Below are 22,092 nucleotides of genomic sequence, written 5' to 3'. Positions count from 1 at the left end.
TAACTTATATGCAGAGTACAGCATGAGAAATGCTGGGCTGGAAGAAGGACAAGCTGAAATCAAGATTGCCGGGAGAAATATCAATAACCTCAGATATGCAGATGACATCACCCTTATGGCAGAAAGTGAAGAGGAACAGAAAAGCCTCTTGTTGAAAGTGAAAGAGGAGAGTGAAAAAGTTGGCTTAAAGCTCAACATTCAGAAAACAAAGATCATGGCATCTGGTCCCATCACTTCATGGGAAATAGATGGGGAAATAGTGGAAACAGTGTCAGACTTTAATTTTTTGGGCTCCAAAATCACTGCAAATGGTGATTGCAGCCATGAAATTAAAAGACTCTTAGAAGGAAAGTTATGACCAACGTAGATAGCATATTCAAAAGCAGAGACGTTACTTTGCCAACAAAGGTCCGTCTAGTCAAGGCTATGGTTTTTCCAGTGGTCATGTATGGATGTGAGAGTTGGACTGTGAAGAAAGCTGAGCACCAAAGAATTGATGCTTTTGAACTGTGGTGTTGGAGAAGACTCTTGAGAGTCCCTTGGACTGCAAGGAGATCCAACCAGTCCATTCTCGAGGATATCAGCCCTGGGATTTCTTTGGAAGGAATGATGCTAAAACTGAAACTCCAATACTTTGGCCACCTGATGCAAAGAGCTGACTCACTGGAAAAGACTCTGATGCTGGGAGGGATTGGAAGCAGGAGGAGAAGGGGACGACAGAGGATAAGATGGTTGGATGGCATCACCGACCCAATGGAAAAGAGTTTGAGTGAACTCCGAGAGTTGGTGATGGACAGGGAGGCCTGGTGTGCTGCGATTCATGGGGTCGCAAAGAGTTGGACACGACAGAGTGACTGAACTGAACTGAACTGAACTGTATAAAAAATGGAGTTTACAAATATTTTATATTTTTACAAATATATATTTAAATACCTATATAGTCAAATATTTAAATATATTTAAAATATGTGTTTTTGCATATATATTTACTATACATAGTTATTTAAGTATGTAATTTTTAAAGAAAACCCTTGAGTTGATACAGCCTGTGGTAATACAGAAGTGTGACAGTAACCAGGTATAAATGATTGGTTCTCCCTTTAAAGTTAATATGATCTTATTGTTCTTTGCCTCTAAGGAGGAACAAAATTGATCTTGAAAGCATTTCTTACTATTCAAGTGTTTGTATCACTGTACTTAAAAGGAATACTTCAAAATGTTGGGAACTATGCAGTGCCCATTTCTGTAATAAAAAGTACTCTCTTGAAGCAAAGTGATAAATAGTTAACCCAAAATGTGATCTGGAAGCAAATGAAGAATAATTATATTTTTCTTTGCATTTAAAAATTCATTTTTCCATTCTGTGTTCTCCACTTATTGGAGTCATTTTGCTTCTTTAAACGTAGAATGTAAATATATTTTAAAGGCCAATAATGTTTTCCATACAATAGTTCTCATTTTTTCAATGATGCCAATTATTTTGGGAGTTATTTATTCTATAAAATAAAGATATCAAGGGATTTTACAACTATAGCATTGGCCTTTGTGTGAAAAAAAGTATCTTAAAAAGACTTTCAATTTATAAGCCTTTCTTTTTCGACTAAGGTTAGAATTTAATTTCCTAAGCATTGACCGGCAGAATAGACAAGAAAACTTCATTATTTAACGGCTTCTTGTCATCATTTTTTAATCATGTTAGAATTAGAGGCAAGCAGGACTTACTGAAAATGGCACAGCAACCCCTAGTTCTGGCAGTCCCCATGTGCATGTCTTCGTGCATTCTTGTGTGTGGCCATATTTTAATGATAATGTTAATATCACGATAGATATTCCTTTAGCATTACCTCTTCTACTTCTTAGTATGGCATTCTTACAACCATATCCTTCTCTCTTTTGTATTTCAATTATGTAAAAAATAGGGACATTGATAAAAGGATGATTATTTTCAATTCTCTTTTAAGTTAAAATTATTAACATACACATCACTCATGCTTTACAGTGTCAGAGATATCCTGGGCATTTTTATCCTAGAATTAATGAAGACATGCATAGACACATGGGATTTTTCAGTATAATATCCTTATTATGTAAGTGGTTCTTTTGCAAAATAGGGTTTTATAGCAATATCTTAGAAGCTAAGTTTGGAGTGTATGAAGCACTTGATTCTGAAAACTACATCATTTTACATTGTGTATTTTTTCATTTGGAAAACGGCAGTTCTATATTTGAATAAAAATACTCAATCATTTTCTACAGCTCAGTACTCTTTGTTCAAAAGTAGAAATTGCTTTTCTTCTGTGACTGCTTGATTGCATAACAGATCTAATCAATTATTTTCAAAGATGGTTTCTATTTTCATTGCTGTCTTCTTTTAAGTGTTCTGATCCTTATAAGGTGAGGAAGTAGTCCCATCGAAAAGCTAAGAACATCGAAACCTGTTCAGTACATAATATTCAGGCAGATTTTAAAAGTCTCATGAATTGTCAAAGATTAGTGCCTTTCTTTTTGAAGAAAAATCATTAACAGTTTAATGCTGCTTTAGAGTTTTTCCATGTCTTTGATATTACATATTAAAAATTTAAGTATTTTAATGGAATTGATTAAAAGTAAAGATATGTAACAGAAGCATCTATTTTGCATATATCTATTTTCTATCTCAAATTATATATTTCATTTTATAATTTATAATTTGATAAGTATGAACATGTGTATGCACCTATGAAACCATCACCACAATCAAGAAAATTAACATTTCCATTGCCATCAAAATTTCCTCCAGCTCCTTTGTAATCTTTCCCTTCCTCTGTTCCTTGATCTCTACCTCCTAATTCCCAGGCAACCTCTGATCTTTTCCTGTCTCAATAAGAATAGATTGCATTTAAAAATTTTATACAAATTGAATCATACAGTATGCATATATCCTATATCACTCAGCATGGTCATTGTTCAGTCATTGTGTGTATCAACAGTTCATTCATTATATTGCTAAATAGAACTTCTTTGCATGGATATGGCCCAGTTTGTTTTCTCTTTACTTGTGGATGAATATTTGGGTTGCTTCCAGTTTGGGTCTATTACAAATAAAGCTGCTATGAACATTTATGTCCAAGTATTTGTAAAGACATATATTTATTCTTCTCTCCACCAAAAAATAGGACAGTTGAGTCATATGACAGATACGTGTTAACTTTTGGGGCAATTGTTTTCCAAACTGATTGTACTTATTTATATTCCCAGAAGTTGAGTGTGGTAGTTTATATTGCTTCACATCTTTGCCAGTATTTGGTATGATCAGTTATTTTAATTTTAGTCATCCTAATAAGTATTTGATTATATTTCATTATTGTTTTAATTTGAATTTTTCTGGTGACTACTGATTTTGAGCATCTTTTCATGTTTGCCATGAATATATCATTTTGGGTGGTACAAAAAAATCATTAACAGATTTTTTATTCAATTATTTATCTTATTATTGAGATTTGCAAGTTCTTAACATGTTTTATGAAAATCCTTTATCAGATATATGATGTACAAATATTTTGTCCCAGTCTGTGGCTGGAAGTTCTTAATACTGGTGAAATTCAACTTTATTATTTCATTGCAGGTATATGTAAGACATCTTTGGCTTACCCAAGATCACAAAGATTTTCTCTGATGTTTTCTTCTATATTTATAGTTTTAGAATATCCATTTAGATCTGTGATGCAGGTATGGAACAAAGTTCCTTTTACACATGGATAATTCTAATTATCCAACATAACTTGTGAAGTTTATCCTTTTTCCTCTAAATTATCTTTTCATCTTTTCCCAAAATAAATTAACTATATATTTGTGGGTCTATTTTTAACTTTATAAATCTATTGATTTATCTATTGTATTATCTTGGTGCTAATAATACAGTGTATTGTGCCATTTATACTGTACTGACTATTGTAACTTCAGAATGTCTTGAAAGCTTATGTCTTGGAGTAGTGTAAATTCCCCAATTTTGTTCTTTTTGTTAAATTTGACTATTCTAGCTCCTTAACTCAATGTGAATTTCAGAATCAGCATGTCAATATATACAAATAACAAGAGAGTCTTCCGGGGTATTTACTAGGGTTACATTGAATCTATAAATAAATTTTTGGAGAAATGACATGAGAACAATATTGAGTCTTTCAATCCATAAGCATGGGTGTATCTTTCCATTTATTCAGATCTGCCGTTTTTCCTTTCAACGATGTTCTATAGTTCTCAGTGTATAGGGCTTGCACGTGCTTTGTCGCATTTATGGCTAGGACTTTTACCTTTTCAGAACTATTGTAAATAGTATTGTTTTATATTTTAATTTCAGATTGTTCATTATTATCGTATAGCATGATATTGATTTTTGCATCTTTTTATATTGTAAACTTGTTAAAATCATTTATTACATTCTATCACTTCTAGTAACTTTGCTATATTTCCTCAGATTTGCTACTTAGACAATCACGTTATCTGTGAACAAAGACAGTTTTATTTCTTTCCTTCCAATATAAATACCTTTTATTCTTGCCTTGTAGCTTTGGCTGAAAGAGCCAGTGCAATTATGAATATCTGTGGTGAGAGCAGAGCCTTGTTCCCGATTTTGGAAGGAAAGCATGCAGTCATTTAGCATTATTTATGACATTAGCTAGATTTTTTAGACTTTTTCAGGTGAGGCAGCTCCCTTTTATCTCTAAAGTGCTAAGGATACATGAGTGGTATATTTTTAAGCTGTTTCCAAGTATGAAAGTTTTTCTTTTACTTTCTACACAAAAGGAAATTATACTAAGAACAATGTGTATAGATTATAGAATTACAAAAATTCTCTAAAACACTGTGTGTTGCTCCATTATATTATATTCAGTATTTTACACAAGCCTCAGAGCCAGGCTTAATTTTTCCTTTCTAAGTAACCTGTTTTAGTCATTGATTTTTATTTTGTTTTGCTGACTTGACAAACAAGACACTTATCGACACATGGAATTTATTTTGCAGTGTTGTTGTCTGCTAATATTTTATCATACAAAAGTATGTGATACAAAAAGCAATTGTAGCTGCCTGGGTAAGAAGTTTTAAGCTAGGTATGGCTCTTTTCCGTGGAGAAATAAAGTTTCTTATGGATGAAGCAATGTAAAATACCATTGCTGAAATTTTTAACTTGTCTTGATACCCTAAACCTTGGTATTGGAAATCACTCAAAGTAAGTTTTGAGAGAATCTGTTACACTATCTTTAAGGCAGTGCCTAAAAGTAGATGTATTCCATTCTCTCTGAAATACCTTTTCTCAAGGAATTAAATTCTGTCTGCTGACAGGAAAACAGGTGAATTGTATTCTCAATGCTTATTTGTAGTGTATAGTGACTAAAGAACATGTTTTCTTTTTCCTTTTAGTAAAGGGAAGTATCTTTAGAAACACTTGGTTTATAGTTAATGTATATAAATTTCTAAAAGTATTAGAAAATTACTGAGGTAATTTGTACTATTTCACGCCCTGAGATATCTATTTCTGCCTAAAAAATTATTCCAAAATGTAGTGACTTAAAACAACAGTATTAATTACATCACAGTTTCTGAGTCAGAAATCCAGAAATGCTTTAAAATTTCTCAAACAGTTGTGATACATGATTCTATGGGCAAAAACATGAGAAAACATTTTGTAGTTTTGCCTCAACTGAAAAATCATTGCAATAAAAACACTAAGCTTGTATACATGTATTTTTTTCTCTTCTTAATATTTTCTTGAATTGTTTGCCTTTTATTTTTGTTTCTACTGCTATAAACAGTGAATAATTGATACAATAGTGATCAAAAGAGTACCTGTTAAATATTTCTTAGTGCTAACTCTGAAGAAGCACAACAGCCATAGAACAAATTCTAGTATTAGGAATACTTTTATGAAAATACCTATATTGTTTGAATTTTCAGAAAAACTATGCTTGAAATATGGTACATAAACCTGCAACCTATAGCCCTAATATTATTGAGCTGCTGCTGCTGCTGCTAAGTCACTTCAGTCGTGTCCAACTCTGTGTGACCCCATAGACGGCAGCCCACCAGGCTCCCCCGTCCCTGGGATTCTCCAGGCAAGAACACTGGAGTGGGTTGCCATTTCCTTCTCCAATGTGTGAAAGTGAAAAGTGAAAGTGAAGTCGCTCAGTCGTGTCCAACTCTTAGCGATCCCATGGACTGCAGCCTACCAGGCTCCTCCATCCATGGGATTTTCCAGGCAAGAGTACTGGAGTGGGTTGCCATTGCCTTCTCCGAATATTGAGAGGTGAATATAATTCCTGATAGTTGTTTAAGTAATAAAGATTGATCTTAATTATACTTCAAATATACCTGGAAATATTGCTATTTAATAACCTGGAAAGATAAGTTGAAAGTTTAACCCAATTTGTATATTTAATATTGACTCTTTTCCTTATAGTCATGATAAATCTCTTTCTTTTTCTTTTTTTGGCTACTTTTTGAAATAGACTAAGATGCTTAGTGAAGCAGCTGGAAAAAGGTGATGTTAACATCGTCGACTTAAAGAAGAATATCGAATATGCAGCATCTGTGTTGGAAGCAGTTTATATTGATGAAACAAGGTAAGTTTTAACCTCCTTGCTCTTTTAACATTTTTGCTTGTCTCCTTTTCTCCCCCTTTTTCTTGACCCTGCTTTCAGATCTTGGCTAAGAAACCCAAATCAAAATCTTATTAAAACTTAAAATGTTCTTCTTGATGTAGCTATGTTAAGAATTATGATTCTTTCTTTTAAAAAATACACATTTTAATCTAAATGCTTGAATAATACAAAACAATCAATCAATAAAGTAACAAACAAATTAAAGTCTCCTCTCCCTCTGCGCTCACAGTCCTTCAGTTCAGTTCAGTCGCTCAGTCGTGTCTGATTCTTTGCGACCCCATGAATCACAGCACGCCAGGCCTCCCTGTCCATCACCAACTCCCGGAGTTCACCCAGACTCATGTCCATCGAGTCAGTGATGCCCTCCAGCCATCTCATCCTCGGTCGTCCCCTTCTCCTCCTACCCCAGTCTCTCCCAGCATCAAAGTATTTTCCAGTGAGTCAACTCTTCACATGAGGTGGCCAAAGTACTGGAGTTTCAGCTTTAGCATCATTCCTTCCAAAGAAATCCCAGGGCTGATCTCCTTGGAAATGAACTGGTTAGATCTCCTTGCAGTCCAAGGGGCTCTCAAGAGTCTTCTTAGGCCCAGAGGTTTAAATACCAGAGATAGATGTACGCTTGCACTGATTCTCACTGATGTAAGAGTTTCCCTGTTATCTCAAGATTTGAGTTCCTTCTGAGAAAATGGGTGTCACAATGTCCATGTATTATCATGAGAGGTGTCTATCAGACACTGTATGAGGGCTTGCCAAGTGGCAGTTCCCCATGTGTATTTGATAATCAACTAAATTCCATCATCCAGCCTGATAATTATTAATACCAGAGTGACAAGGAGATTCAGAAATGGGAATTCATTTGAAGAGGATTGTTACCTTAGTCCTATGGCTCTCAATCAGGCCATTTGCTTTCAAGGTGTCATTGAGCAATTTCTGGAGACACTCTTGGTTTGGCTGATGGGGCTAGCTACTGATATAATAGGTAGAAGCCAAGAGTACCACTAAACATCATAATACGCACAAGAAAATCCCCCACAACAAAGAATTCTCTAGCCCCAAATGTTACTACCATAGAGGTTAAGAAACCTTGGCCTAAAGGAGAACTGTAGAGGGAACCTGGTGAGAGAGAGACATGCACTTCCAGATGTTAGTACAAAAAAGGCACTGAGTTTTTCAAAGTCAAGGGGACAGGAGACCAAACATGGAGGATGAATCCATCACACTTGTCTCCTCTGCAAGCGTCTCTGCCTTGTCAGGCCTGAGCATGGGGCAGGTGAGAAGTGTTAAATCAGATGTGAGATTGAGGTGTACTGGACTTACACACACACACACACGCATGTTATTTAATAGGTAATAAATTCACAAATCAAAAATCAAAACAACATAAAATGGTACCTTATGAAAGTCTTTATCCACCTGTTTCTTAGTCTACTCAAGTTCCCTAACTTGTAAATTTCTTATGAATATTTTCAGTGATTTCTTACAAATTTTTATTTCATATTTTCCCTCCGGCTCTCATAGAAGATAACATACTATTCATAACTTTCATTTTGATTTTTCCCCTCAACAAGAAAGCCTGATCTTCCCATATCATATACCAACATTTAAATTTTAGGCCATAAGAAGTTTTGCTGGTAACTGATAGAAAAGGATATGGTGAAGACCAGGCTGCAGAGATTGTTATTCCCTAGAACAGAATTCCTCTGTTAAAGCACAGTGTGAAGTCATAAATTAAGAGAAAAAATCACAGACACACTTTTAGAATGATTTTTAGTTAACTTTCACTGAATGTACATAAATGTATATAATTCTTATACATGAACAGAGATTCAGTGTGTAAATTTTTTTAAAAATCAAGTATTTTTCCTATAATTTTCTTGCTTTCATTTTTGTGTGTACTTTTTCTTATTTACAAGTTGACTGAACTTAATTTAAAATTTCTTCAATCTGTCCTGGACATTTCATTTTTTATACTTATTTACAAAACTTATGAAATTTTGCCTTTAATAATTATTTGCAAATTTACAGTATTCATCTTGTAATGACATAATACTATCCAATTTGACAGAGTATTTTGTGCTTTATTTATTAATTTTTCCTTTATATTTCCTTTCCTAGAAAATTTATGATTTCACAGATATTTTTAACTTAGTTCCCCAGGATCTTTAATTTGTTTAAACATATGTTATATTTCAAAGTATAGTTCCTTTTCATTTGAAACTTGCTCTTTTGTGGGAAGAAAAAAATGCTTCACTGCTTCAGGATACAAATGTGGGGTTTTTCCATCTTTACAATACAACAAAACATCCTAGCTCTTAACAATACATTATTTCCAAATGTTTACTCAAATGACACAACACTTCTCACTCTTTTATTTTAATGCCTCAATGTCATCATGAATTTTAAATTGGATTAATAATAACACCCCGCATATGTACCGTCTTCCAAGAAGAGTTCATAGTTTCATTAACTTACAGTAGCCTCACCACAGTCCTGTGTAGTTGGCAGGGTGATCATTACTTTCTGTATTTTACTAATGAAAGAACCAAAGCTCCTGAAGTAAACTGGTTTGCCAAAGGCCACAAACCTAGACTGGTAAAATTGGAACTAGTAAGTAAGGTATGACATCTTTCTTAGTCCTCTTCCCTCTGTAACTGGCTCCTCTCAGAGTATTGTTATCAAGCAGGATGGTTTTCAATGAACCCTGAAAGATTTAGATGACAATGTGTAAAATATTCTGATAGTTAGATTGTAAATTCTAGAAAAATAGTCCCTAATATTTATTACTAATAGCCTATTATTATAGCTATATGCCAAGAACTCTTCTAAGCACTTTAATGCACTATTTCATTTAATAATCATAGGAATTCTAATGAGATTAAAACTTATATTGTTACCTACATATGAGCAAAGAGAGTCACAGGAAAGTTAGATGGCTTATACAAGATAACACAGAGGATACTTTAAAGAGTGGAGTTAGGTCTTGGCAGGCTGACTCTAAAGGCTGGCTTTAAGCACAATTCTCATCTGCATCCTGTTATTTACATCTGATAAGAGGGTGATTTTAGAAACTTCTTGGAGGTTTTGATGAAAGCTCACATGTTGTCAGGATTGTCAGGCCCATTGGTTTGTTGACTATGGTTACATCTTTTCTCAACTCTGCCTTCAACGTCGTTTGCTTGAAATTGCCTATAAGTAGAGTATTTATATTATAAAAATTGGCAAATGATACAAATCAGGAGTTTTGTTTTTTCCTGGTGAATATGTGGTTAACTATTTATCATCATGCTACTACTTATACCCAACAGTACTTTTCTTCTAAAACTAGTTTGATGATTAAAATATCAGCTCAAGAAATTTAAGAGGAAAAAATACTTGATATGGCTTGATTTCCTATAGACTTAGTAAGACACAGGGCTTCCCTCCCTGATAGCTCAGTTGGTAAAGAATCTGCCTGCTCTGCAGGAGACCCTGGTTTGATTCCTGGTCGGGAAGATGCCCTGGAGAAAGGATAGGCTAACCAATCCAGAATTTTGGGGCTTCCCTTGTGGCTCAGCTGGTAAAGAATCCACCTGCAATGCTGGAGACCTGTGTTCAATCCCTGGGTTAGGAAGATTCCCTGGAGAAGGAAATGACTACCCACTCTAGTATTCTTGCCTGGAGAATTCCATGTGCTGTATAGTCCTTGGGGTCTCAAAGTGTCAGACACAGCTGAGTAACTTTCACTTTCACTTAGTAAGACACAGCAGCAAGCTGAGGATATTTTTTGTTGCCATGTGTATACAATTTTTAAAACTGCATTTGCCTTAGGGATATTAGTAAAACAGAGATAATTGAATAAGCATTTAGTTTCTTTTAAACTTTAAAAATACTGATGACTTCTGAGATTTTTTATTAGAAAATTCTTTTTCTAGAAAAAAAAATGTTTCAGTAAGTATTCAAGAGAGGCATTTGGAGGTGGCTGGACCACAAAAAAAGATTAAAACATGATAAAGCAGGATAGAACAGAAATTATGAGTTGGTTTAAATCCCCCCTATACGCACACATACATACATACCTTTTCCCACTAAGCTTTAACAACTGCAGGATTTCAGTTAAGAAGATAAATCAAAGCACAAAATCTCTCTTAAAATATGATTTGAGTAGAAAAAATAAAAAAACAATTTCTTATAGAATTAGAATTGTGACTTTCTTTCAGGAATTATAACACAATTCCCTAATGAATATGACTGTTGGTTTTTTGACAAAACACTTTCAAATGCAAATACCAGCATTTTATGATCCTGCTTTCGGATGTATCACTGGAGGCTTTTGTTTTTCAAAGCCGCACAGTTAAAATCCAGAAACATGTGACCTACAAAAAGCTTCTGTTTGATTGTCCTTATTTAGATTTGGATATTGGCAGGAAAAGTAGCATCCTTGACCTCATAAATTGCTATTCGTGAGGGTAGGCAGCTGGCTGGGAGATACACTTTAAATGATGGAAATTATGCTTATTAATACTGCCCTGCAATACAATTTGAGGAGGGCATGGCAACCCACTCCAATATTCTTGCCTGGAGGATCCCATGGACAGAGGAGCCTGGCAGGTTACCGTCCATAGTTGCAAAGAGTCGGGCATGACTGAAGTGACTTAGCACACACACACAACACAATTTATAACTTTATTTTCTTAATGTGAATCAATCTAAGTCTTACAATTACCACTGTTTGATTACAGACTCCAAATTCAGAAAGAGTAGGTTGTTCAAAGTCAGGATGCTCCACTCAATACTCTCTTAAGAGTTAAGCAAGTTACTTACCTTCTATATTTCTCAGCTTTATCTTTGTAGATTAACAATAATGGCAGTGCTAATTGCACAGTTTTGCCTTGAGGATTAAGTGTAACACCATATCTGACAGAATAAAATTTAAATTATAAAGTTTAAATTGGGACTTCATAGAAGTTAAATTGGGACTTCCCTGTAGCTCACACAGTAAAGAATCTGCCTCTAAGGCAGGAGATCCAAGTTCAGTCCCTGGATTGGGAAGATCCTCTGGAGAAGGGAATGGCAATCCACTCCAGTATTCTTACCTAAAGCATCCCATGGACAGAGGAACCTGGCGGGCTACAGTCCATGGGGTCGCAAAGAGTCTGACACCCCTGAGCGACTTACACTACTAAAAGTTAAATAATAACAACTTTTTGTTGTACTAATAAATGCAGAGACTTCTGGGTACATGACACAATAAGATATGTAATTTATTTTAAAAAATCAAATAATTTATTTGCAGCAATTTTTGATCCTGAGAAATGAAGTCAGGTGGGCTTAAGTTACCAGGAAAAGAGAACGGAGTGCAAACTGATAGGAAACAAACCTTAATAGGATACTCATCTTGATTTTTTAAAAAAATCTTTAGTTGACTCCTATGTCTTACTACATCTAAATGTCCTTAATTTTGAGAGATTATCTTAGTGAGACTGCATAGATATCAATCAGTAATTGAAGAAGTTAGTCTGCTAGAAATTGACTGAAATCCAGGGCACCTTGAAATCATCATGTACTAGAATTTACTAAGGAATGTTCACTCATAACACAAATATCTACTGAGTATGTGAAGTGAATACCAGACACAGCGCTCATCAGAATCCAGAGTACAACTGGGCAGATAGCTGGTCATTAGAAGCGAGTCAAGAACTGGGAAGATAAATAGACGAACGAGGACTAATACTGGGAACAAGAAACAGGGATGTCTGGAGTGATAGAAAAACCCAAGCGCACTGAAAGATTACAATAGGAAATACTAATTAGCAGCAGGAAATCATAACAAGAACATGGATATAAAATGGGATAGAAATTGTAGCGTTAAGATCCCAAACCAGGTATGGTTGGAATTACTTAATATTAATACGTTTATTTCCCCAGCAAAACTCCCTATGCCTGTTCTCAAAGACATGGCTTCTAACAAAAGGAATTAAGGTTAAAAAAAAAACGGAGGTCTGGAATGTGCTAGATATATGGACTAGAGCTCAGAAATATGGTGCCAGTTAGAGATGTGAATTTAGGGATTATAATCCAGGAGTCTCAGGGTTGTTTTTTTTTTCTTCCTATAATCAGAATTCCTATGCTAAATCAATATGTTATGTGGGAACACACCATTTAAAGTTAGGAATCGAGCAACCTCAGAGGACGCTCAGGAAGTACAGACATAGAAGAAAGCATATCTGGAGAATCTGCAGTAGCAAAGCCAGGGTTGCTAAAAAGGGTAAATCAAAATGCCACAGAAGAACCACTGAATGCAGTTAGGAGAATCCTGATGCCTCTGAAATGGAGCTTCACAAAGATAAAAAGCCACCAGTCAGATTATGGTTATACGAGGAACTGAAGTGGGATGTCTCTAGAAGGAAAAAGCATAGATTATTTTTCAAGAATTTCCTAGCCTGTAGGAAAAAGCAGCGATATTTAATAGGAATGAATTTTTTCATGCTTTTTTTTAGAACAGAAACCTTCCATGAACCTTAAGGTTAAAAAGAGATTCAGATTAAAGAGAAATAGTAATTATGGAAAGATTAGGTCAAGAAGTTATTCTTTGTAAGTTGATGTAGCCACAGTGAAAAACAGTATGGAGATTCCTCAGAAAACCAAAAATAGAATAACTATATGATCCAGTAACCCCACCCTGGGCATATATCCAGATAAAACTATAATTCAAAAAGATATAGGCACCCTTCTGTTAGCAGATACAACTGTTTATATATAAAATGCATGAAACCAGGTCCTACTGCATAGCATGGAGAACTATATTCATTATCCTATGATAAACTATGATGAAAAAAATATTTTAAAAGTATGCTGTTGTTGTTTAGTCTCTAAGTCATGCCCAACTCTTTTGCGATCCCATGGACTCTTGCCCACCAGTCTCCTCTGTCCATAGCATTTCCCAAGCAAGAATACTGGAGTGGTTTGCCATGCCTTTCTCTAGGGGATTTTCCTGACCCAAGGATCAAACCCATGTCTCCTGCATTGGCAGGCGGATTCTTTACTGCTGAACCACCAAGGAAGCCTCCAGAAAGATGTACTGAATCACTGCTGTATTTGTTGTTGTTGTCCAGTTGCTCAGTTGTGTCTGACTCTTTGTGACCCCATGGACTGCAGCACACTAGTCTTCCCTGTCCTTCACCATCTCCCTGCCTTTACCATCTCCCGGAGCTTGCTCAAACTCATGTTCGTTGAGTCAGTGTGTAGTAGTAATTAACGCAACATTGTAAATCAACTGCTGCTGCTGCTGCTGCTGCTGCTAAGTCACTTCAGTCGTGTCCGACTCTGTGCAACCCCATAGACGGCAGCCCACCAGACTCCCCTGTCCCTGGGATTCTCCAGGCAAGAACACTGGAGTGGGTTGCCATTTCCTTCTCCAATGCATGAAAGTGAAAAGTGAAAGTGAAGTCTCTCAGTCGTGTCCGACTCTTCGCGACCACATGGACTGCAGCCTACCAATCAACTATACTTTAGTAAAAAAGGAGTTAGTCTTAAGTTGTCTTGGAAAGGAGACAAATAGCCAAGCATAGGTAGAAAATAAAGGTGAAGATGGAGCTAACTATAGCACATATCTAAGGCTCTTCAAATAAGCAAAACATGCATAGCACAGTAAAATCAAAAAGGTTAGCAAGCATTGGTTTTAAACTCAGTTGCTCAGCAAGAGTAATAGTATGGTAGTAATTTTGACAAAAACTATAGACCATGGACTCTAAAACTCAGAGATCAATATGATGTAGAGAGCGAACCCTGAGTGATTAATCACTACAACCTACATGTCATGATGGCACTGACTCCTGTGTAATCCTCAGACATTTATAGCCAGAGTAGGGAAGATGGAGAAAAGAAAAGAGCTGGACTAATGAACACCTTTCAGTAACATTTCAAATACAGATAAAAGAAAAGCCAACAAAATTACCTTAAACAAACAAATTGCCTTAAACAAACAAAATTACCTTAAACAAACAAATTGCTAAAACACTGATGACTAGTGCTGACTATAAGCACTGGTGAATCAGGACAAAATGATATCAAGAGATAAATCTTTCTGTTTTGATTACTCTGGAATGACCTCTCTCTGATGCTTTGAGGGTAGCAAAACAAGACGGAGGTGATATGTCCAAGCTGTACATCCTCACAACCTTCAAATCCAGCAGAAATAAAAGAGGTGTTCTTTTCCAGCAGACATTTCCAAGCTGTACATCCTCACAACCTTCAAATCCAGCAGAAATAAAAGAGGCGTTCTTTTCCAGCAGACACAACTTTTCTGTTTCATTGGCTTTAGTTAGGTCATTCTCTTATCCCTCACACGATCGTGTCCAGAGGAACTGACTATACAAGTTCACTGATAAAGCATCTTATGAGGCAGTTAAAAGGTGAATTTTATTTCAACCACATGCCTAGAATTGAGAATGGAAGAGAGTGCTTTGCTAAACAACAGTAGCCACAGTAGCAGCAAAAACAAAGCTCTCTCTAGAGTGAAACTAAAATGTTGTGATTACTACATGCACGTGGATCTGGATCAGAGTCTGTGTGGGATATTGAGCAACTCTTGTCCTAGGTTTGCTCCTGCGACAAACCTTTGGGCAAGAGTATTTTTCCTCTAGTCAGTGGTTTTCTCACACAGAGATGATGTCACCAGTCCCTTTCTGTTCTCAAATTCTGCGGTTTTATCAATGGTCCCAAAGTCCCCTGAAAAGACCTGCTTATGCCTACAGTCACCAGGAGGGTGACAGAGCCTATTGTTTATCATATGCCTAGTGGGGGAGCATTTACAGATTTGAACTCTGGTGTTTTTCAGAGTTGTTTCCATTTGGAGGTGTCCCTAAGGAAATCAGTTTGAAGGGTATGTGCTAAGGCATTGCTGGAGTTCAGTGAACCATTAAAAAGCAATTTAATTTTTATGAATTCCATTTTTATGGTGTGAGTTGTAGGGAGGGGCGGCTGTTTGGAGTGCTGTGTTTGTAGGCTGTTCTCACCCTGTAGATGGAGTGTGAAAACCAGGCTTAGAAAAAGTTGCAATAACTTTTGGTTGATTTTCATGTTTTTTGCCATCTGTGATGTGTTACTTTCTGCAAACTTTCAAAAACAGCCTGACTAGTGAAAGGGGGAAAAAAAATCTGACCAGATCTTTTGAGAGATGGCTGACATAAAAAGCTCCACATATTAGGTATGAGCTTACTGTTGTGATATTTTGGGTCAATAAAATATAAATGAATATTTCCTGAATTTGAAAAAGATAAACTTTTAAATGTTATTCTTTTCTAATGATGATATTAATAACAAGATTATTTGACAGATAATTATATCCAATGCAATACATTATGCAGTTTGCATATATGATTCCATGTCTCAAAAATTCTGTAATACATTATTTTCTGTAATATATTATTTTTATTATAAAGTTAAAAATGTGAGACATAAAATGTAATTAAATTGCTTAGAGTCATACAAGTATTATGTGTCAGAGACAAGTTCAAACTGAGATGGAGATTACGAACATCTATTCTTTTCTTCCTTGGTAAGAGAACCCTTTTTCTTTTTTCAATTATTCACTCTTCTCTGGAAAGCCAGTGATTCATGAGGGATCAGTCTTAACCCCAGGCTTAGGATGGGTATATTCTAATTGGTCCAAATCAGAAATTAGTCCTCAACTCTAACCAGCAAGTTTGGACATGAACATGTGATATAATTTTGGCCAATGAGACAAATAGGGGTTCATCAAAAGATCTCCTCCCATGGAAAAGGAGTCCTTTGCTTCTGGGTATGATGCTTGAAAATGACACAACCATCTGTCTGCAAGCTTAGAGCTAAACCTAACACTAAAGTTGGCAGCACAGAAAGATGGAGGAAACCTGAGTCCTTGGTGATACTGTTGACTACTGATTATTTAAAAAATCCCTACTGGAGTCTCCCTATCTTCAACTTTCCTGTTAAGAAAAATAACAAATCCCCCAATTATTTAAGCCACTTTGGGTTAGGTTGGATGTCACTTGCTAGTGAGAGCATCCTTATAGCCTAAATATCTCCCTTGCTCCAAAGCCCATGCTGTTAATCTTCAAACCTTGTCACCTTATCCTAATAATAAGTCCTAACATAAATGTGTTATGGATGGCATCACGGACTTGATGGACCTGAGTCTGAGTGAACTCCGGGAGATGGTGATGGACAGGGAGGCCTGGCCTGCTGTGATTCATGGGGTTGCAGAGTTGGACACGACTGAGCGACTGAACTGAACTGAACTGAACTGAAGATATCTAAGATAACTATTTAGAACATATTTTCCTGTGAAACAAGGCAAAAGGTTGATTGAGTCTCCAAGGCAAATGATGAACTGTATTGACCCCATGATACAGTTAAATACACAGGTGGTTCTTGGGCAAGTGCCAGATACTTAATGTCAGAGACTTGTTTTTTCTTATTAAAATTAGAAGGTGAAGTTAGGAGGTGGGCAGCGCGTCTAGCATCCTGCTGCTCCAGGATCCTGGAAATGTACTGGGACGTGCTATTTCCCCATTCAGTGTTTGGCTTGGTTTGGAGAACTTCAGGTTGGACTCAAGTGTCCTTTCTCAAGATCTCTTCTGTCTTTCTGATTAAGGTAGGGCATCTCTGGATGATAATAGGAATGGAAACTCTGCTCTGAGTCATCACATATTCTCCCATCATCTTTGGGCCTTTCCTCCTTCTCTGGGACCTAGATTTTGAAACTTAAATCCAGGAACAGGAGTTTTTCCTCCCCAGGTTATTCTGTCATATATAAAAAGTCAGTGAATGAAGATATGGCTAAATATATGGCCAGGGTAACAGAAAAAATTTTAATCATGAGATTATCTTTTCACACATGGAGTAAGACCTGACTGAAAATGATTTTATTCCTCACCTAACTACTGTAAGTATCTCAATATTCTATAGCCTCTAAGACCAAAGGCTCTCTGCCTATGTTTTTATATATTTATTCACTTACTCAACAACTGTTTATGAAGGACACTATATACATTGATAATTGTTTTGCTATTCTGTTTGGCTATTGTTAACTCCTTCTTGTCATTGCCCTTAGTCTTTCAGCTTCATAGGTTTAGAAAGAAATATATTCCTTGTCTTCCTTCACACCCCTGTCCTTCAAATATATCCCAGCTCTTCTTAGTATCCGTTCTCTGCTCTCCAATAATTTGGCACCTCTGTACAGCATGGTGACTATAGTTAATAATACTGCAGTGCCTTTTAAGAGTTGCTAAGAGAGCAGATCCTAAAAATTGAGAAATTGACTCTTCTATTTTTCAGTTAAGTAACATACAGATTATTCTTGTTCATAAAATGAATTTAAAGATTTATTAATTAAGATACTTTTACTGAGATTCTTCAGCTAGTTCCTTCCTCTATTTTTCACTCACTTTTCTCATAGTGAAATACTAGGCATTGAAATAAGCAGAACTGCTAAGTCCACATTGCAGAAAAAGATTAAATCTCACTTCCTTGGCCACGACCTTCCATTAATTGGCACACCATTCATCAGAATGGTATTCATCAGAATGGTATTCATCAGAATGGTATTCATCAGAATACCAAAGTATTCATCAGAATCACCTGGAGGGCTTGTTAAATCAACAAGTCTGGAGTAGAGCCCTTGAAGTTCCAGGTTTAACAAGTTCCCAGTTGCTGCCAGTTCTGCCAGTCCAGAGACCACACTTATAGAGAATGTCAAATTAGGCTACACTAGGAAAGATATACAGAAAATGTTGGGCTTCCCATGTGGCTTCAGAGGTAAAAAATCCACCTGTCAATGCAGTAGACTCAGAAGACATGGGTTTGATCCCTTGGTCAGGAACATCCCCTGGAGGAGGAAATGGCAACCCATTTCAGTATTCTTACCTGGGAAATTCCACAGACAGAGAAACCTGGCAGCTACAGTCCATATGGTCACAAAGTGTCGGACACAACTGAATAGACGTGCAGACACAGAGAATGTTAGAAATCTAATGGCTAGAATTTTGAGGCCTTATCAAAGGAGTGTGGCTCAAATATTGCCCCAAGTTGTATATGAAGCTTGGGGGCTAAAATGCCTCCCGCAACCAGGAAATTTCATCATGCACTAGGAGTAGTAGGCAAGGGGTGCTGAATTGGAGACAAGTAGTGCCTTGAGCAACAGCTCTGGGGCATAGAGAAGGCCTGTTCTTTGGTCTATAGTGTAATCACTTCTCCCAGATCTGGCAAACCGTGGCCTTAGGCTTCATCTCTGTGCCACAACCTCAACGTTTTTCTTCAGCCTGCAACTTGGTGAGCCATGGAAGGACACTTACTTAAATCGACCTTGGAATACCCTCCTCTCTGTCTCATTACCTTGATTAGAAGAGGCAGCATATCATTCTCTGAAAAGTGGGACAGGAAGATCAATACTAGGTAGATATTGTAGAATTGTCATAAAATGTAACATAAAATGTACCATTTTCAGTGTACAATTCAGCAGAATTAAGTACATTTGCAATGTTGTGCAGCCATTACCGCTATCCATTTCCAAAACCTTTTCATGATCCCAAACAGAAATTCTGTACCATTAAACAATAACTCCCAATCCCCCTCTCCCCTCAGCCCCTGGTAACCTCTATTCTACTTTCTGTCTCTATTAATTTGCCTATTCTACTCATTAAAATTTTAAAGTAGGTAAACAATATTTTTGGAGATCCCTCCCACTGCCTCCTCACAACCCATAAAATGCATAAGTTTTTCTTTGGTTCCTGCAAGTCCACTTTGACCAACTTCTTCCTTTAGTGTCTGAAACACTTCCATCACAAGATACGTTCCTTTTACTGCACATCATGAATTGATCTGCTTAGACTAATTCATGCAGGTATGTAAATGGCTGGGAGGTTACTGAGGGCTTGCTTTGTGTCAGACACTATTCTAAGTGTTTTCTGTGTGTTTGCCTATTTCATCCTCCAACCCCACCACTAGACATACTATTATTATCAGCTCTATTATCAGATGGTAAAGAATCTGCCTGCCATGAGGGAGACTTGAATTCAGTCCCTGGGGTTGGGAAGATCCCCTGGAGAGGGAAACGACTACCCACTCTGTATTCTTGCCCAGAGAATTCCATGGACAGAGGTGTGTGGCAAGCTATAGTCATGGGGTCACAAAAAGTCAGACATGACTGAGTGACTCTCAGTTCACTACTTATCACTATTATTATCTCTCTTTATTGACAAAGAAACTTAGGTTCAAAAGATGGACTGTTGGTTTCTAAGACCACATAGCTAATAGGAGATGAAGCCAGGATTCCAACTCCTGAGGCAGTTTCTCTTAACAGCAGAGGATGCTTACTAATCAAAAAAAAAAAAAAAAGGTAATTAGTGGAATGTCAGGCTTTGAGCCTAGAGGAATATTTTTGAAGATATTTTGAGCCAAAAGGACTTCCTGGTAGGAAGCCAAGAGTCATCAATGAGGCCTAGGGCAGTTTTCTGCTTTACCCGTTCCTTCCATTTCCATCTCCCAACTGATTCCCTAAATACAATCTCGATCCTAACTCTCTGAGATCCTAACCCCTTCTCAGAGCCTCCCTCAACATTTCCTGGCTCTTCTTTCCTGTCCCAGAAGATGACCCTCCTATTCCTGGAACTCTGCTTCTTTGGTGAGTTCAGAGGAGGTGCAGAGCCTTGGGCCTTAGCTTGGACACAGGCCTAGTCAGGTAGACAGAGAAAGAAAATTGCCAAAAAACCAAAACCAAACAAACAAAAAAAAAGCTGTTGAAACAAATTTGTGAGCCTGCCATTTTAAGTCTTTTGAAACAAGGCAAATAATAAATAAATAAATGTATATGGGTGGTGGCCTGGAAAAATGTAGGTCTTTTAGGAAAAATTTAGGTCTTTTCTCCTGAGATGGCCCAGGATACTGCTGGCGTGTACACCTCTCCACCCTTAAAGAACGGCCAAGAAGCAGCTGCTTTCAAGCTTGGGTGGATTGACGGAGATTGTACTGGGACCACAGTATCTACCTGTTCATACAGCAAGGGCCTGAGCTGCAAGCAGGCGGGGGCAGCCCTGGCACACGAGGAGTTGACAATTCTTGTTTCCAACCCAACTTGTCAGACTTTTATGAAACTTATTAAAAGGCAAAAGAATAGAACAAATCTAACTGTTGGTTCTCTTGATGTATAGCTTTAAATATTCAGTGGTGAGATAGTCAGAGACATGTGCTCCTACTGTGGGCCCAGCAAATATTAGAGGAAGAGGTGAATGAGTTAGTTTTTTGTTAACTGTGTCCTTTGTAAGAATAATAAAGCAGGAAAAAGAAGATTTCAAATTTAAGTCAGTTTCCCCTAATTGCATTTGGCACTTGAATTTTGATACTTAATAGGTATAAACGTGGGCACTGAATGCCTGGAAATAACTGTTTGGGTACGTAAGTGTAACTATTTTCCAAGAGTCTACTGTGGACAGAAATGTTTTCGCTGATATAATTGTAAGAGTCAGAATCCCATGACCTCTCCTTCCGTGGCTGCCTCTTTCTTTATTCCCTTTTCCTACAAACTCTCTAGTTCAAAATATAAGCCCTTGGGGAATTGTGTCATCAGATTTCAAGAGAAAATTTGGAGTATAAATAGCTTCCAAGGATCAGTAGAGTGCTGATTGGAGGCAGGGTCAGTTTTCACAGCTCACTGGCTTATGTTTAGGACCAGCTTATGTTTAGGGACCCCTCACTTTCTGCTTTGTTGACCCCACTGGAACTAAAAAATGTTGCATCAAACACCAGCTGAAGCATTTTTCAGAGGTCAACAGTGCTAACATTTTGGATGTATACCCCTGGTCCTTCTTTTCTGTATACTGCATTTTAAGAATTCCCAAGGGAAATGTACCAATAATTTTTGTTTTCATGTTGCAAGTTTCTTAAACACCAAGTTTTCATTTTTTAAATGCACTCATGGAATAAACATTTATACTCACCCTGCCATCCAACCCTAGGATAAAGAGCAGTCAAGTGGTTGGATGTTTTGGAAGCAAGACTCATTATAGTATTTGAGATCTGATTTTAACAAGCTACTTGAACAAATGTATGTCAAAAATAAAATGAGGGCAAACTACTCTAAAATTTTGACATGTGATTGTCTTATTTGGATATCTTCACATCTTAGATAAATGTATAGAAAAATTATTTCTGATAACTCTCTAGCAGCCCAGGATTACAGGATTACTATTTGATATTATACTGAAGTTTCCATTCGTGCTCTATCTAGCATGGTCAAATGAAATCTGAAGGTCTCACTGTAGTGCTCAGAAAAAAGAGTGTTCAGGGCAGGTGCCAGGGAAAGAAAAAATGAATAAGGGAGGACAGGAGAAATATGCTCCATTAGATGTATCTGCTTATTTTAAAATTCGTTTAAGTTTCATCCCCCTGCCTTTAAACTTTCTTCTATCCAGACTTAATTAATTATCTTTACCCACTCCAGTAC

The 22,092-nt window shown here is 36.8% G+C and overlaps 1 protein-coding gene across 4 annotated transcripts in view; it reads left to right on the top strand.

The window, feature by feature from the left end:
• Positions 1-22,092, top strand: part of PDE1A (phosphodiesterase 1A) — a 386,812-nt gene that overhangs the window by 258,073 nt on the left and 106,647 nt on the right. For all 4 annotated transcript variants that reach the window (XM_005675891.3, XM_013968481.2, XM_013968476.2 and 1 more), the window contains one exon: positions 6,483-6,596. In XM_005675891.3, the coding sequence (XP_005675948.1) occupies positions 6,483-6,596 (114 nt within the window). The remainder of the gene's footprint in view (positions 1-6,482; positions 6,597-22,092) is intronic.

The sequence above is a fragment of the Capra hircus genome, chromosome 2 (genome assembly GCF_001704415.2).
Source record: "Capra hircus breed San Clemente chromosome 2, ASM170441v1, whole genome shotgun sequence".
Classification (NCBI taxonomy): domain Eukaryota; kingdom Metazoa; phylum Chordata; class Mammalia; order Artiodactyla; family Bovidae; genus Capra; species Capra hircus.
The sequence above is the reverse complement of the archived record's forward strand: the minus strand, read 5'-3'. Positions and strand labels throughout refer to the sequence as shown.